This window comes from Lemur catta, chromosome 11, assembly GCF_020740605.2.
Source record: "Lemur catta isolate mLemCat1 chromosome 11, mLemCat1.pri, whole genome shotgun sequence".
NCBI lineage: Eukaryota > Metazoa > Chordata > Mammalia > Primates > Lemuridae > Lemur > Lemur catta.
The window spans coordinates 29,031,231-29,046,273 of record NC_059138.1 but is presented as its reverse complement, the minus strand read 5'-3'; the positions used below and the strand labels follow the sequence as shown (position 1 = coordinate 29,046,273).

Genomic DNA, 15,043 nt, shown 5'->3' with positions numbered 1-15,043 from the left:
TCAAATTCTGTTTGAACCAGTTGAGACCTCCATGTTTGTGCATGTGGTCTCCTTGGGTTTTAGTAAGACTCAGTTTTTAAGCTTCAGCAACTAATATTTGGAATTGCAGTTTTAAAATTACAGAATATGGCTTGTGTCCTTGAAGTTTGATTGTTACCTGAAGAATTGGTCGAAAACAATAAATGTTTAAATGTTGCAGTTGAGAGAATGTCTTTATTGTGTTGCCAAATGCTGAATGACAGAGAGCTTTAATTCTAACAAGCTTTAATTAGAAAGAGAAAAAAAAAATCAAAGTGTGATGTCAACCAGACATCAAAATGAACCAGAACAAGAAACACTTTTATTGGTTACAGAACATCAACAATGTGTGATATAGTCTTATTCACTTCCTTCACCAACAGTGAAAATACTGCAGGCCTCTCTAGGGGTTTGGACCAGCAGTCTTATTAAACATATAACCTTTTTGATAGGTGTTTTTCACTGGTAATATGACGCTCTTTGGGGCTGCAGAAAATTATTTATTTTTAAAAGTATGCTAAATGATTCTTGGCTTTAAAAAATAAAACAGTATGATAAATGTTCCTAATGAAGGAAGAAGTGGATAGTCAATGCAGTGTATCCACTGGTTTCTTGCTTAGCAATGAATTAGCCTATTTTTGAGTATTTCTTTCAGCATAATTGCTTTAAAGCATCAAAAACAGTTAGCACTTTTTAAAGGTTATTATGTTATACAGAAAACATTTATCCGGGTATGAGATTAGAGGGGAATATATATATATATGATTGTACTTTATAAAGAACCTGGTTATCTTTCTCTTAAGATGAGATTTTACCTTTCTCCAAGATAAAGATTTTACTTTGAAATTCTTGGTCCTTTCTTCTTTCTCTTTGCTTTCCAGTGAAGTTCAATATTATATATTTTAACTCCCTTTGGACCTGTCTTCTTCCCCATCTGGTCTAGAACCTTTGAACCATCTTTTTAATCATTTTTTCACTGCTATAGCCAACTTTCTTGCCTCTTGACTTTTACTGAATCCAATTCAATCTGCCCAGGCTCAACCTAACCATTTGACATCTTGCTACCATCGTTGGGCTGCTGACCACTGCTAGGTGAAACTTGACAACTGTGGCTGTTGTAGCCTCTATAAATTCATGGTCTTTAATTTAGTAGGCCCTCAAGATGGCCTTATCAATCCTTTTTTTTTTCCCCCCCTAAGTCGTTCTCCTCTTTGTGGCTATTCTACATTTTCAATTCCTTTTTTAAACTTCCTCCCTGTGACCTACTCCCTCAGTCTCAGAAGATGATCTTAACTCTTGTTTTATGGAGGCCACCGGGCAGGATCTCGTGAACTTCCTTCTTTACTGCCACCCCCATCACTCCTTACAAATTTTCTCTTAACCCCTATCACCTTCTAGCCACTTTCCTACTTTTTCTCTTTAACTTCATTGCCAGGCTGCTCCAGGGTAGTGCCCACTTGCTCACCCTGCTACTCTGTGGCTTCCATCCAAACTGCTCTCGACAGGGTTACCAGTGACCTAACTAGTAAAGCCTATGAACCTTTTTCAACCAGCACCTTGTTTGGTCTCTTTGTGGTATTTTGTCTTTATTGAACATCTTCATCTTTTAGGAAAACCTCTCTCTTTTGGATTTTATCCCACCTTATCAGAAAAAAAAAGTATTTAATGATTTAAAAAGTAAAAATTGGTGTGAAAGCTTATAGTCCAATATTAAACTTTTAAGAATTATATTATACTTTTGTATAAATATTATATAATTTAGTATTAATTATACTTTAAAAAATACTTCTTAAAACACTTGACTGTAGTAATTATTTCACTATGTATATGCATTAATATAACCAACATCGTGTTGTATACATGAAGTATATAAAATAAAAACTTAAGAAATCTATGTAACATATTAATTATTCCTTGGTTTCTTCTTTCCTAGTTAATGAAAGAGTTCCCCCTTCTGAGCATGTTCAATATCCACGAAAACCTTTTAGAAGCCCTTCTGGAACTACAAGCATATGCTGATGTTCAGGCAGTCTTAGCAAAGTACGATGGTAAGTCCTTGGGTATTTTTATTTACTTCCTCTCTTCTTGATGTATTCCCATGGTTACATTGGAAGGATCATTTCAAATAGCACAGCACTTTGATATAATAACTACCCTCTTATAGTATCTTCAGCTGCAGTTTTATAATGGTGTTTGGTAGAATCTTAGAATTTCATGGTTAGCAAGGACCAGAAATGTAACATGGCATGTGCCCTGTTCCTCTCCTTCCCTCCCTGCAGGCTGCCTTGTGCTCTCCCTGTCAGGCAGTTATGTAGACCCTGCTCCATTACCTCCATGGTCAGGAACCACTGAGAACCTCGCAGGCAGCACATACCTGTTGGGACAGCACTGACTGTTAGAGCCATGACCCCACATCAGTCCACCGTGACCACTGCCTGTGGGTCTTGTTGAGCCTTTGTTGCAATATAGAACAGCAACAGCTAGTCGCCCTTGCACATGTCACAGCACAGTAAATATTTGAAGATAAAATCATGTCGCCTTGATTCCAGGTCTTCTCATTAGCAGAGTATCCCCAATTCTTTACATGGCAGACTTTGAAGTCACTTCACCATTCTGGTTATTCACCCATGAACTTATTCCATTTTGCTTGTTTCTAATAAGCCAGAAAAATAAACTGGTACATCCTAGAGATTTTAAAAGTCTTCTGCTCATGCTCCCATTATTCATGAATTCACTATTTGATTAATTGCACAGAAATTGTCTGCATAATTACCTGCCTTCATATAGCTACTAAAATCTCTGCAAGATTGTATACTATTATGCCTTATTTCAATAAATATCTTCCTAAAATAAACCCTTTTGCTTGTAAAACAGATATTAGGGAGTGTTATTTATATTACATAATCACTTTTTGCTTTATAAAATATTCTTTCTTTAGTAAGCATCTTCAGTGTGTTTAAAAAATTATTCAGATCACAAATATCTAGGAATTAATCAAACATAGAGAGCAAACTATACCATTTGGGTTTTATTTGTGACATACAATTCTTTATAAGGAATCTCTGAAATGGGTTGGAGTTGTTATCCCTTACAGTTGGGGAAACTGAGGTATTGTGAGACTGTTTTTTTTTGTTTTGTTTTCCTGAAATTCTTGCTCAAATTGAAGCAAACTAAAAGCCCTCTGACAGTGATGGCATCACTTTGCCTGTGCAGAAATGAGCACCCTGGGTAACAAGATATAGGGTACCCAGCATGGAACTGATTTTAGAAAAAGAGAAAAGTATTTGTGGAACACTTTAAAGTAAACAAAGTAAAGACTGTTTGGCTTTCACGTCAGCTCACTTTTTTTCTCTGTTTATATGCTGAAACCTCACTGTTCAGCTGAACAGTGGTCTAAGTTTGAGGGTCTAAGCTATGGAGCTACCTTGTAGGCAAAATGCTCATACATTGATGTTCTTTTAATACCAAAGGAACACAGTCCTTTGGAACAGTGGGTTCAGGTGGCAGTGCACTTTTCCAAATGCCACTCTGTAGCCATCGGTGCCACAGCAGGGTTCCAGGGTTCTTATCACCAGTGCTGACCTGTGCTCAATCTGATACATTAAGGCTAAAGAAATAAAAGTTTAATCACTATAGCTTTTGGGATCACAAGTCTCCCAAGGCACCTTTCATGAAGATCTCAGTTCATTATAGAAATCACCAGCCTTGTGTTATAAGACTGATTGTAAAATAAAGCAATGAACTCATTTGGAGCTTTCCATTGCCCCCGTCTATCCCATTGCACAGCCTCTGTTCCACAACAACCGAAAGCTGATTTATGAGATTCTGATAACATATGTTCACATTATTTGTTACAACAGCCCGTCCCACCCTCCACTAAAACTTGGCTCACACTTTGAAAAATTCCTTTGTTGCAAATGGACAAACTCACCATACCAAGGCCCTTGTGTTGAGCTCTGTTTATGTTGTGTACCTGGCAACAGAGATGATGTTCTTGTTCATTATTCATGGAAAAAGAGCCTCATTAGTGGCAGGACACATACTGTTGCTGAGATGCCTCGTTAGGGGTTTTGAGTTCAGCGATTGTCAATAGAGTGCAGATGACCTAACCCCGACTGAATTCTGAAGGGAGTTTTGGCGCTGACTTGGCTCAGGCCTGTATCATTTACAGTAGAAATATAATGAAGTGGCTGCTGAAGTTACTGTTCTTGAGGGGTGAGCTGCAACCACTCAAGATTGTTGAAAAACATGCCTCTTGTTCCTCACTCCATACCATGAAATGAGTTCTTTCAAGTTCATCCCTGCTGCTTTCCTGGAGACCTCTACTGAGCTGCTGGCTCCTTATTTGGCCTTGGGCAAGGAAGTGGGTGCTTTAGAGGGCCTGGAGTATGGACAGCTATCAGGGGCGCCCTGTTCTTCACTCTCATTCTGATGTCATCATTCTAATCCATGAGATGCTGGAGACAGCACTTTGAATCCCAGCCTCTCCATCCCTCTTAGTAAAGCCACACCCGAGCAGCAGGATTATATGTTATCTTTGCTAATTGGAATGCTCTGGTTGGGTAGCTGTTTCTTGGATGGTTCCTGGGTACAGCAGTCCTTCCTTTATTATATTTGCTAGGTGGCTGAATTTTCTTAGTAGTGTGTTGGGAAGCAACACAATGGGATTAGTGCTGCTTTTCTGACTTTTGCAAAAAGGATTTAGAAAAATGGCAAGTCACTGGGAGGAAAAAAAGAACATCTTTTAGGGGAAAGGAGGAAGGCAAAATGTATTCGTCTTGGCTCATTCTTCTACACTATTAAAAAAAATGGCTTTGAGTTTGAAAATCAGTAGTATTCACAAACTCCTCTTACAGTGAAGTACTTTGGAAACCCTGAGTCTCTACAAGGATTACCAGCTTATTGGTCACACCTTGTAGTCTGCAGTCTAATTTTGGTTTTGCTGTTGAGATAACCTCTCATGTTTTATTATTCCAGCCTTTAGTCTGAAATGCTGTCTTGCCATCCTCAGGAGTTTTCATTCTCCTTTATTTTCAATTTGTTAATCAACATATAGGTTATCAGTTTTTGTCCAGGTGGTTGGGTCTTATTCTGTCATATCCTTCACACAATAACTAAAATAACAGCAGCAGCAACAGCTAGCATGTATTGAGCTCTTGTAACGTGTCAGTGTCAGACATGATTGTCACCACAAGCATAGTCGGTGGATACTATTGTTAGCCCCATTTTACAGCTGTGGTAACTGGTGCAGAAAGAAGTAACTTGCTCACAGGAAGAGCGTAAGATATCGAAGTTTAGCCATGTAGCTGTTATGTTATGAGAGAAAAGTGATCAACTGAGAGCAGCTCTGTTAAATATGATGTGAATTCTGCCAGGAAAGGAAAGCCAGCACAGAAACTGAGGTGGTCTGACTCCAGGGCCATGCTTTTAACCATCACACTTACCCTCTCTCTGCTGTTGGCAATATTTATTTACATTGTTTTTATAAATGCCATTGCTCTCGTTGTTGTTGTTATTAGCCAGAATTTATTGGGAACCTACCATGTGCCACGCATGTTATACACATTAGCTGTATCCTCACAATAACCTTGCAAGGATGTAGTTATTCCATTTTACCAGATGCAGAAACTGAGGCTTTGTAAGTAACTTGCAAGACCACATTCCTAAAAAACTACAGAGCTGGGATTCAAATCCAGGTCCAGCTGGCTCTAAAGCCCGGGTGTTTTCCATAAATGTAAGCCTCGCTAAAGTGCCGTGCGTGTTCAGCCTCTCTCAGAGGCAAAGGCATGAATTAGGTGGGCTGGAGCCATAGTGCAGGATTTCAGTGATGCCAAATTGTCTTTTAAGATTCCTTTCTAATCATTCTTTAAGAACTGAGTATATCTATATTTGCTTGTATTTCTGAAGCTATCTTCCAAATATGGCTTTCCATCTCCAGTCAACTTGTACCTGATTTCTTTAATCACAAAAGGGATTTGATGTAAGGTGTTCATTTGAGTTTTATCATCTTTTTTGTTCAGTCATACATTTGCTATCAAGACAGCAGAAATCATGAGAACCTTCTTTTAGAAGCCATTGCAAAAGTTGTTACAAGCTTTAGATTGCCTTTCAAAGATGTTTCTAGGCCACCTCGGTTGAAAACTTAAGTCTCAAAGATTAGGGTGATAATGTGGAAAAGAATTCAAGTGTTTCTTATTCATTATCATTTGTGCATTTCAGTTTTTGAAGAATCTCATAGAGCAAGCAAATGTGAAGCTGAGTGCTCTAAGGTACCTTTGGAAGCCTCTAGTTCTGCCTGTGTCTAGTCAGTGATCCCTGGGGACACCAAAAGGCAGCCGGGGGTGGCAGTGAAGAGGTGGGTCAGGTCCTAGCTCTGCCTCTCACAAGCTCAGTGGCCTCGAGCAACTTGCTTAACATTCTAAACTTTTCTTTCTTTGGAAATCGAATCAAGGCTTAGAAAGGCCAAATTGCCCAAGATCACACAGCTGTTAATTTGTTATGAGGACTAAAGTAGTTCAATCCATGTTTAGACAGTGTTTAGAACAGCGTGGGACACACAGTAAGAGCTCTATTGCTATTAGCTGTTATAACGAGCCAAGATTGCCACTCCTAAACTTCACCACTGTTCTCGCTCAATCTTGTTCAAATAGAAAACCATGAAATAAGGGAATAAGAGCCCCGTCTTGTGCCCTGCAAAAGGATAGCATTATAGCTTGTTATTAAAATTAATTATGGATCTGGTAGGAAATATATATAGAGAGAGATTTGATAAGAAGTGAAATTCCTAGTTTTATCTAAACTTTTGGAAAGCTGTAAAAAGAAACGCCAGGGATTTTCACTCCTGATCAAAGGACAAATTGTTTCTTTGGGTTCATAGCAACTTCAGCCTCTGAACTATTTGTACGAACAGAAATACAAATCCAAGCTCTTTTGGATATTTATTCCACTAAGTCATTTAGTGACTGCCCTAAATTTGGGGGCAGAAACTTCCCTGTTCTTCCCTTCTTTTCCAAAAGACCAGGGACAGCTGTTCTTTTTTATAGTCACTAACATTATATAAATGCAACAACTGTATCAACTGATGCCATCAAGCCCATCCTAAATTAGCATTATCATCTGCCATCTGGTAACGTACAGAGGGTATACTTTCTAGAGCAGGACATTGGAGGAAATATTTTCATCTCAGTAGATTGAAAACAGAAGTTCTAAAGACAGTCATTAGGGAATCATTCTATGTTGAGACTATTCAGAGAATAAGCATTTGCTGATATTGTATTGCAGAATCAGCATGTAGTTATAAATAAGAATTTCGTAAACCTTGTTCATTGCCCATTGCCTTATAACTAGCAAAAGTTATTCAGCTATCATCACAGTTCCTTTGAAATGGTCACTAGATATCCTGTCCTTTGGTTAGGCTGTTTTCCATTTATGTTTGAGGAGAAAGCAAGAATAGGAGGGATTCGAGATGTCTGGAGGACCAGGGAGGAAAATCTGTATTTGTCAGCACTTCATGTCAGGCTGTCCAGATGTCCAAAACAGTGCTTTTCAGTCACTTACGTGTATAGATGTGAATTTTGATGCCACAAGCACAAGCAGCTTTGGAAAACACCCACCACAGAATTAGGCTGCGTTTGTGAAAGAAAGTTTGAAGTGCTGTCAGTTTCTAGCGGCAGACTCTAAGCCTAGTCCAGCTCCCTTCCCTGGCTTGGCGGTTATAGAAAAGATCCAGGATACCAGCCCAGTCCCCGAAGAGAATCGTCGTGTAAAAGGTGGACAAATGAACCACACTGCCGCTTCAAAGAAGAAAATAATCATCAGCACTGATACTGATACTGGGCTGTGGCTTCAGGCCTGTGAACACAGGTCACTGAGAGATGATGGCCCTGCGTAGCTTTGGTGTGGATGCCCTGCTGATGTGGACACCAAGAGGTAGATCTGCCAAGAGGACTGGGCCTTTGAGGTTACTTTAAACAAATGGTAGACTGTCAGGGGATGGGCTATACACGCAGTGAGCAGGAGTGCTGATAGTAGATGCCATTTCAGTAAGGACTGTACACATGCGAAACTTGTATCTTTGATGATAGAAGACCTTTTATGAATGCATACATCTGTAATTCACATAGTTGGCAGATGCACAAACCCTATAAATTTATGTCCTCTTTAATAATCCTTATGGCCCAGTTACCATAATTTACCAAGGTAACATCCCTCCCCAGCCAGACATTACTGTCACGGAAACTTCTGTGTTTGGCTCCAGGGCACCAGCCACAGAAGGGCCCTCTGATACTGATCTTCTAGGGCGATCCAGCCCAAAAGTTGCAAATAACATCTGGTGTTTGGCTTTATGGCATAAGATGAATTTTTCTGGGTGTAGTTGAATGTGTGTCGCCTGCCCCCCCCTTCCCAAAATTACTAAGGTCATGTAGAATTTCCTGATTGAATCATTGAACTCCCAGGTGGCACATTTTTTTGAGATTCTTGTATATCAATCCCTTTTATATCTTCAGTGAAATTTTCCCCTTTGGTTGAAAGGGGGCCTTGGATTGGCTTTTTGAAGGTGGGGCAAAAAGACCTCACACGGTCTGGAACCGACAAGAGCAACAAAAATCTAAGGACAGAATTCTTTATTTCTGTTGTCTTCTTTGTACCATATGAAGAACAAGACTAAACTGAGAAATTTTATTGAGGACAGCATCACATAGTGGGACAGTAGTAACACATCACAATCCACAAATGGGTTACGAAGGAGAAATGGACTGCTTTTTTGTTTGTTTTCCATTTTTTTGTTTGTTGGGTTGGTTCATGGCTCCAAAAACATCTATGAAGACCACATGCATTGGATTAATAGGAGCTTCAAGTATAAATATATTTGGTGGAGACGATATCAATTTGTTGCCTGACCAAGAAAAGGGATACTTGGTACTTCATAATCTTAAAGGATTACAGAGAATAATTAGGTTATTTTTTTTCAAATTATTTCAGCAGAGATCTATAACGTCCTTATTATGCTGAAGATACTAACTTTTAGGCACTTCTGGATTCAGAAATAAATATAATCTGTTCTGTGTCACCAAATAGTTTTCAATCTAGTGGAGAAAGACGTTAAAAAAACACAGTAAGTCTAAGCGGACGAATCAGTGCTCAGTGAATCTGTTTGAAACACACTGTGGGGGATGCAGAGAAAGAAAGCCTTTGAGAGCATGCGTGTGTCCTCTTGACTCGAACCCCTGTGTACTAGGGTAGCCATTCGGAACATCTGTGATCAGCGAGTGAATCAGAGGATGGAGACGCCGCTGTAACACAGTGTTCCCATGTTTATCTGCTGACTGCTACCTTTGAAAATATTTCAGAATCGTAGATATGAGAATTGACCCTTAAATAACCAGTTTCATGCATAAAAACAGTAATGCTCCTTTTTAAACTACATCTTAATTGTTATCATTATTGGTAGGTGAAAAAAAGGAAATTAGGTCAAAAAGATTATCATCGAAAATTGTTCTGTCCTATCTAAAGATTTGCCCCTGGGTTTTTCTCAGGCCCATCTATTTGACAGTTTTTCTCATAAATACAGAAATTTCCTCCAAGATTATTACATTTAAATTTTTTCTATTATGAGCCATTTATGACTTTTGAAAATTCGAGTCATTCTCCCGAAGATGACCTTTTCTTTCAGCAGCATCATTCCAACAAAGGGTCCTTAAGGAGCCAGAAGAGGTGTGGTTTGCCTTCCTTGTGTCTGGCCAAATATTCTTCTACTTGTCTTCAACCTTGTTTCAGCTTTTACTTTTTTTCTTCCTGCCCCATGTTTCAAATAGACATTTAGATTAGAACAACAATACAATGTCATGCATTCTGTTGGAATGCTATCAGCAAAGATACATGCAGTACACATGTTGAGAAATAACAAGTTTCTCACTCCCTCTTAGAACACCCATCAACATTGATCACTTTTGGCTTCCAGGAGCTAAATAAGACATAAATGCTTGCAAAATGAAGGAGAGATTTGAGATATTAGTACATTAATTTTAGGATTTTACTCAGAAAATACTAACTTGAGATATCAAGAGACTTGAGATGTTAGTACATTAATTTTAGGATTTTACTCAGAAAATACTGACTACCAACTATATTTCAGACAATGTTTTGTGCTGTGGATACAAAGTGATGAAGAAACAGAGCTTTTACTCCTAAAGCAAACCATGTACTTAGGACAGAGGAGTAAGAGAAGACAGTTGCTGTAAAGTGTAAAGACTGTCACAGACTTTAGCCCAAGGTGGAAGGGACACCATACCCAGCAAGGGAGAGTGAGGGAAGCTTTCCTGGTAGAGGTGTTGTCTGAACTGACCCAGACAGTGAAGGTGCTTGAGGCAAGCAGAGCATATGGAAAGGTTCATGGGCACAATGAACATGGCATGTGTGACAATCTCCCTGTATCCCACAGAGCAGACAGACAGAGGAGGGATTCAGTGAAGGGCAGAAGATGTGTGGGGTGAGCTAGGGAGGGGCCAGACCTCTAAGCTATTGGCATTGAGCTTGGATTCCTGGGCATAGTTCCAGCAGAAGAAGGACTTTAATCTGGCCCAGAGTGAAGAGAGTGGCACGATGGGTTCACACCCTACCTTTTTTTGACATGAGGTGGTTGAGAGCTGAACATACAATGTGAAAGCACTCAGATGTGGAAGAGAGTGGAATGCCACAAAAAGTGCTGATGTAGTGAGTTTTTTAAGAGATGGGGTCTCACCATGTTGCCCAGTCTGGTCTCAAATTCCTGGCCCCAAAGAGTCCTCCTGTCTCAGTCTCCCAAGTCACTGGGATTGTAGGATGAGCCACTACACCCAGCTCATGATAATGGTGATTTCAGACACTGCAGTGAAGCACCGTTCTATTCTATAGGGAGACATTTGTAAGGTTTTCCAAATAAGAGGTAGTAGGGCCAGGTGTGGTGGCTCACACCCTAGCACTTTGGTAGGCCAAGGTAGGAGGATTGCTTGAGGTCAGGAGTTTGAGACCAGCCTAAGCAACATAGCAAGACCCCATCTCTACAAAAAATAGAAAACTTAGCCAGGCATGGTGGTGTACACCTGAGGTCCCAGCTACTCGGGTCTGAGGCAGGAGGATCATTTGAGCCTAGGAGTTTGAGATTGCAGTGAGTTATGATCATGCCACTGCCTTCATACCTGGGCAACAAAGTAAGACCCTGGCTCTAAGTAAATAAATAAGTAAGTATGTAAGTAGAATTTGGGTTTTCTTTCTAAAGCACCAAATCAGAAGCTTTTTTTGTCTCCTAGGAGAGCAAAAATTCCTATTTTAAACTATAACCACTTAATTTCATTTGCTCTCTGGTGATCTTTTAACTACAGGAAGTTGAGGCCTATGTAGACCCAGCATAACCCTCAGATAATCTTGCAGGGGAGCATAACTAAGACATGATGAAGAGCCTACCAGGACTCATGTAACCTCTCAACACCTACCTACTTGTGCTGACTCGTAACAATGACATGAGGAGACAAATGTGGAATGGGGGAACAGGTGGAGTGTCCACCTATATATTAAAGGTTGTGAGTTTGGAGACAGTGGAGTGCATGATGTGAATGCCTGTATAAATCTCATGGGCTAAAATCAAAGCATCTGATAAATCCTTACCTCATTGACACTTTAGTTACTACTAAAGTAGACAAAGCATGAGAGTAATACCCTGGATTTAATTCTTGCCAAAAAGGGAGAACCTTAAGAGGAGACCATATTATCCTGTAGCAATAATAAAAGAAAGGAACATTAGGCATAGGCATGTTCCTTGAATCTAAAAACAAACAAAAACAAAAGCAACAAAAAGCCAAAGCCATGCTCTTTTTTTTTTTTAATTCAGAGGAAAGATAAATATGAACCCGCAAATGGAGAGTCAATAAACATAACTTACTTTGTGCTGACACCCATTTGGCATAGGAGATATAGAGATAATTTCAAAGTGGAAAATGGTTCAAGAAGGATGGGAGACTTTAAAAGATGAAATTATAATTAGTCCCAGTGGAAAAAAGTATAAAGAAAACAAATGATTAAAGTATTTAAAGAGATCAGAATGACAAATAGCTAACTAAGTATATACAAGTGTGAGATATAAACCTGTAAGCAGGTTTTCAGAGTGGCTGAAGTCGAGAGGAAGCTAAAATCTCACACATTAAAGGACTTAATGTGTGAAATTGTTTCCAAGCAAAACAGTGAAGAAAGTAAAAGAGAATGATGCTGGGAACATAAAGGCAAGCACTGCACTGGCAGTTTGGGATGGTGACAAGGACATGATATTGCAAGTTCAGTCCTGCAACTAATTAGTTGGATGGCTCTTAAGAATATCATTTAGCTTCTCTGGCCTGTATTTCTTCATCTGTAAAAGAAAAAGATATGAGGTAGATGAACTTGGCAGTCCTTGTTGTTCAGTTCTTTGCCTCTGTCTTATGGTGGTACTATTTGGAACAGAAAATACTGTATTAAGTTGATAAGAAGGTACAACTATTCATTCCTATTTTCTATTTCCCTTTAAAGCTTTTCAGTCTTTCTTTTTAGAGTTTCAGCAAATAATTCCAGCAAAATTCTAGAAGAAACGATTATGTGGTTTATGAACACTTAGGAAAGAGGTGATTGAAGATCCATGCATTTACGAAGACAGTTGTGCCAAAAAAACAGAGACAGTGGATATAAAAATATTTGTAGTCTCTATAACAGTACTTAAATGTTTATCTTATTAGTCTGAATGGCCATTTTTCTTCATGTTTCTGAATTATGAGAACACCATAAAATTTTTTATGTCTTTATTTAAGTAAAACATTTGATAATGTTTTTAATGCTATCCTTTTAGATAACATGGAGCAATGTGGATATAATACTTAACTAACAAATGGCTGCACATACGTCCTTGCAGATCATTGCAAATAAATGGAGGGTGATCTCTAGTATCCTTTTCCCAGATTCTCTCCTTAACATTGCTGTGGTCAGCATTTTTTAAATCAGACTTTAGAGACAATATAGTGTAGTTAAAAATCGTGTGTTCTGGAGACAGCTCACATGATTTGTTCTGGCTTTCTGATATTGGCATAATTCCTATCCATTCTATGTCTCATTTTCCCCATTTATAAAACGGAGCTAACAGTCCTGTCTCATAGGGTTGCTCTGAGGATTAAACAGGATAATTTGTTTAAGTGATCAACACCAGTGCCTGGTACTTAGTAAGCCCTTGGTAAGACGTAGCAGTAATTTGATGACGATAATGATCATTTAGGGAAGAAGGTATGGAGGGAGCAAAGCTGTGGGTGGGTAGTAGCTTGAATCGGAAAGATGACTTGCTGGAATCATGTGCTGAAACCATTAAGATTTAATGGCTCATATTTAATTTTAAGACTTAAAATTTAATGGAGTCAAATATGAAATGCTGCCTATAGGTTTTCAAAATTTCAAAAAAAAAAAAAAGTTCATGGCTTACAAAAAAAGAGAGAAAAGACCTGATTTTGGCTGAAATCAATTCGAATAGAATCTAAGGGGTTTTATTGACTGTGCAATCATAGGAACAAACAAGGAGTCCCAGCTGCTCTACACCAGGGTCACTCTAGCTGGTCTTCAGAGAGGGATAGTGGCCATAACTCCTCCAACTGCACATTTCCCCTGAGCTCCGGACTGGTTGGGAGTTAAAGGATTATTTCCATTTCTAATTCTTATATTTTGAAATCACCCGTGACCCAGTTACAAAAAGAAGTGAGAGAGGTTCTGAAGACTATGTCAGTTGAGGAACTGGAGATATTTATCCTAGAAAAGATGGGTATAGAGGAGATATTTTAACCATCCTAATGTCCAAAAGAGTTACCTGAAAAATAATCAGATTCTGTTTTGTTATGGAAGTTGTAAGTGGATTTTAGATAAGGATTCCTAAAGAGAATGGAGTGGGACAGAATGATAAAAAGGCAAATAAAATGTTATGGAGGAGGGCACATTGTTAAGGGAAGACAGCTTCTGATGACCACAAGATTGTAGGTTTTTTTAAAAAAATTATTGAGGTATAAATTACATATGTTAATAGTAACATGTACAAATCTTAAGTGTAGAGAGGGATGATTTTTCACTTATGTGTACACCCAGGTGACTGCCACCCAGATGAAAGAACTTTCTATCATTTCAGAAGGTTGCCTCATACCCCCTTCCAGCTAATAACTGCCCTCCAGCCCCAAAGTAACCACTTCCCTGACCTCTATCACCATATATTAGTTTTTCAAGCTTCATGCAACCACTTTGGAACACTTTAGCAGTTTCCAATGAAGTTAAACAGACGTCTCTACCTTCTGATCCAGCAATTCTATTTCTAGTTGCATATCCAAGAAAAATGAATTTGAGGTTTTTTTGAAAAAAAGCTTACACAAGAATTGTCACAGGAGCTTTATTTATAATAGGCCAAAGCTAGAAAACAATCCGAATATCCATTAGCAAGAGAAGTATAAACATATGATACAGCCACACAGTGAAATACTGCTCAGCAATGAAAAAGAACAAAATACTGATATGTGCTACACAGAGATGAATCTCAGAGCCTTCATGCTGAGTGAAAGAAGCCAGACACGAAAGAGTACATACTCTCTGATTCCGTTTGGGATCCAAATGGATTATAGTCCAAGATTATAGATTTTAATGAAAGACTTTCATGACAATTTGATTTTGTATGCCTAAGACAGTTGGGGAAATTTCTTCTCCTTTCAGAAAAGGGCTTGTATGAAACACAAGATGGCAAAGAAGTGGAAGAAAAATTAAATTAATGCCAGCAGTTCAGCTTTGCTTGAATGAACATTTATTTAACATTCCTTGTTTCTGCAGTGAGTAATGGAATTATGCGATATCTCATTATTTCCTTTCCTTTTGTTTCCTCCTTGGATTCTAATTCTTAAGAGGACTTTCTGGCAATAATGGTAGCTGAATGCCACTTACAAAAGACAGAAAGCCACTGCAGAGTGAAAGTCTGCTCTTACAAAATCAGACTAAAAATGATTTTGAG

At 38.8% G+C, this 15,043-nt stretch overlaps 1 protein-coding gene across 8 annotated transcripts in view; it reads left to right on the top strand.

Annotated features, from left to right (window-relative positions):
• Window positions 1-15,043, top strand: part of ST7 (suppression of tumorigenicity 7) — a 233,914-nt gene that overhangs the window by 175,721 nt on the left and 43,150 nt on the right. For all 8 annotated transcript variants that reach the window (XM_045564842.1, XM_045564839.1, XM_045564844.1 and 5 more), the window contains one exon: window positions 1,952-2,066. In XM_045564842.1, coding sequence (XP_045420798.1) covers window positions 1,952-2,066 — 115 coding nt within the window. The remainder of the gene's footprint in view (window positions 1-1,951; window positions 2,067-15,043) is intronic.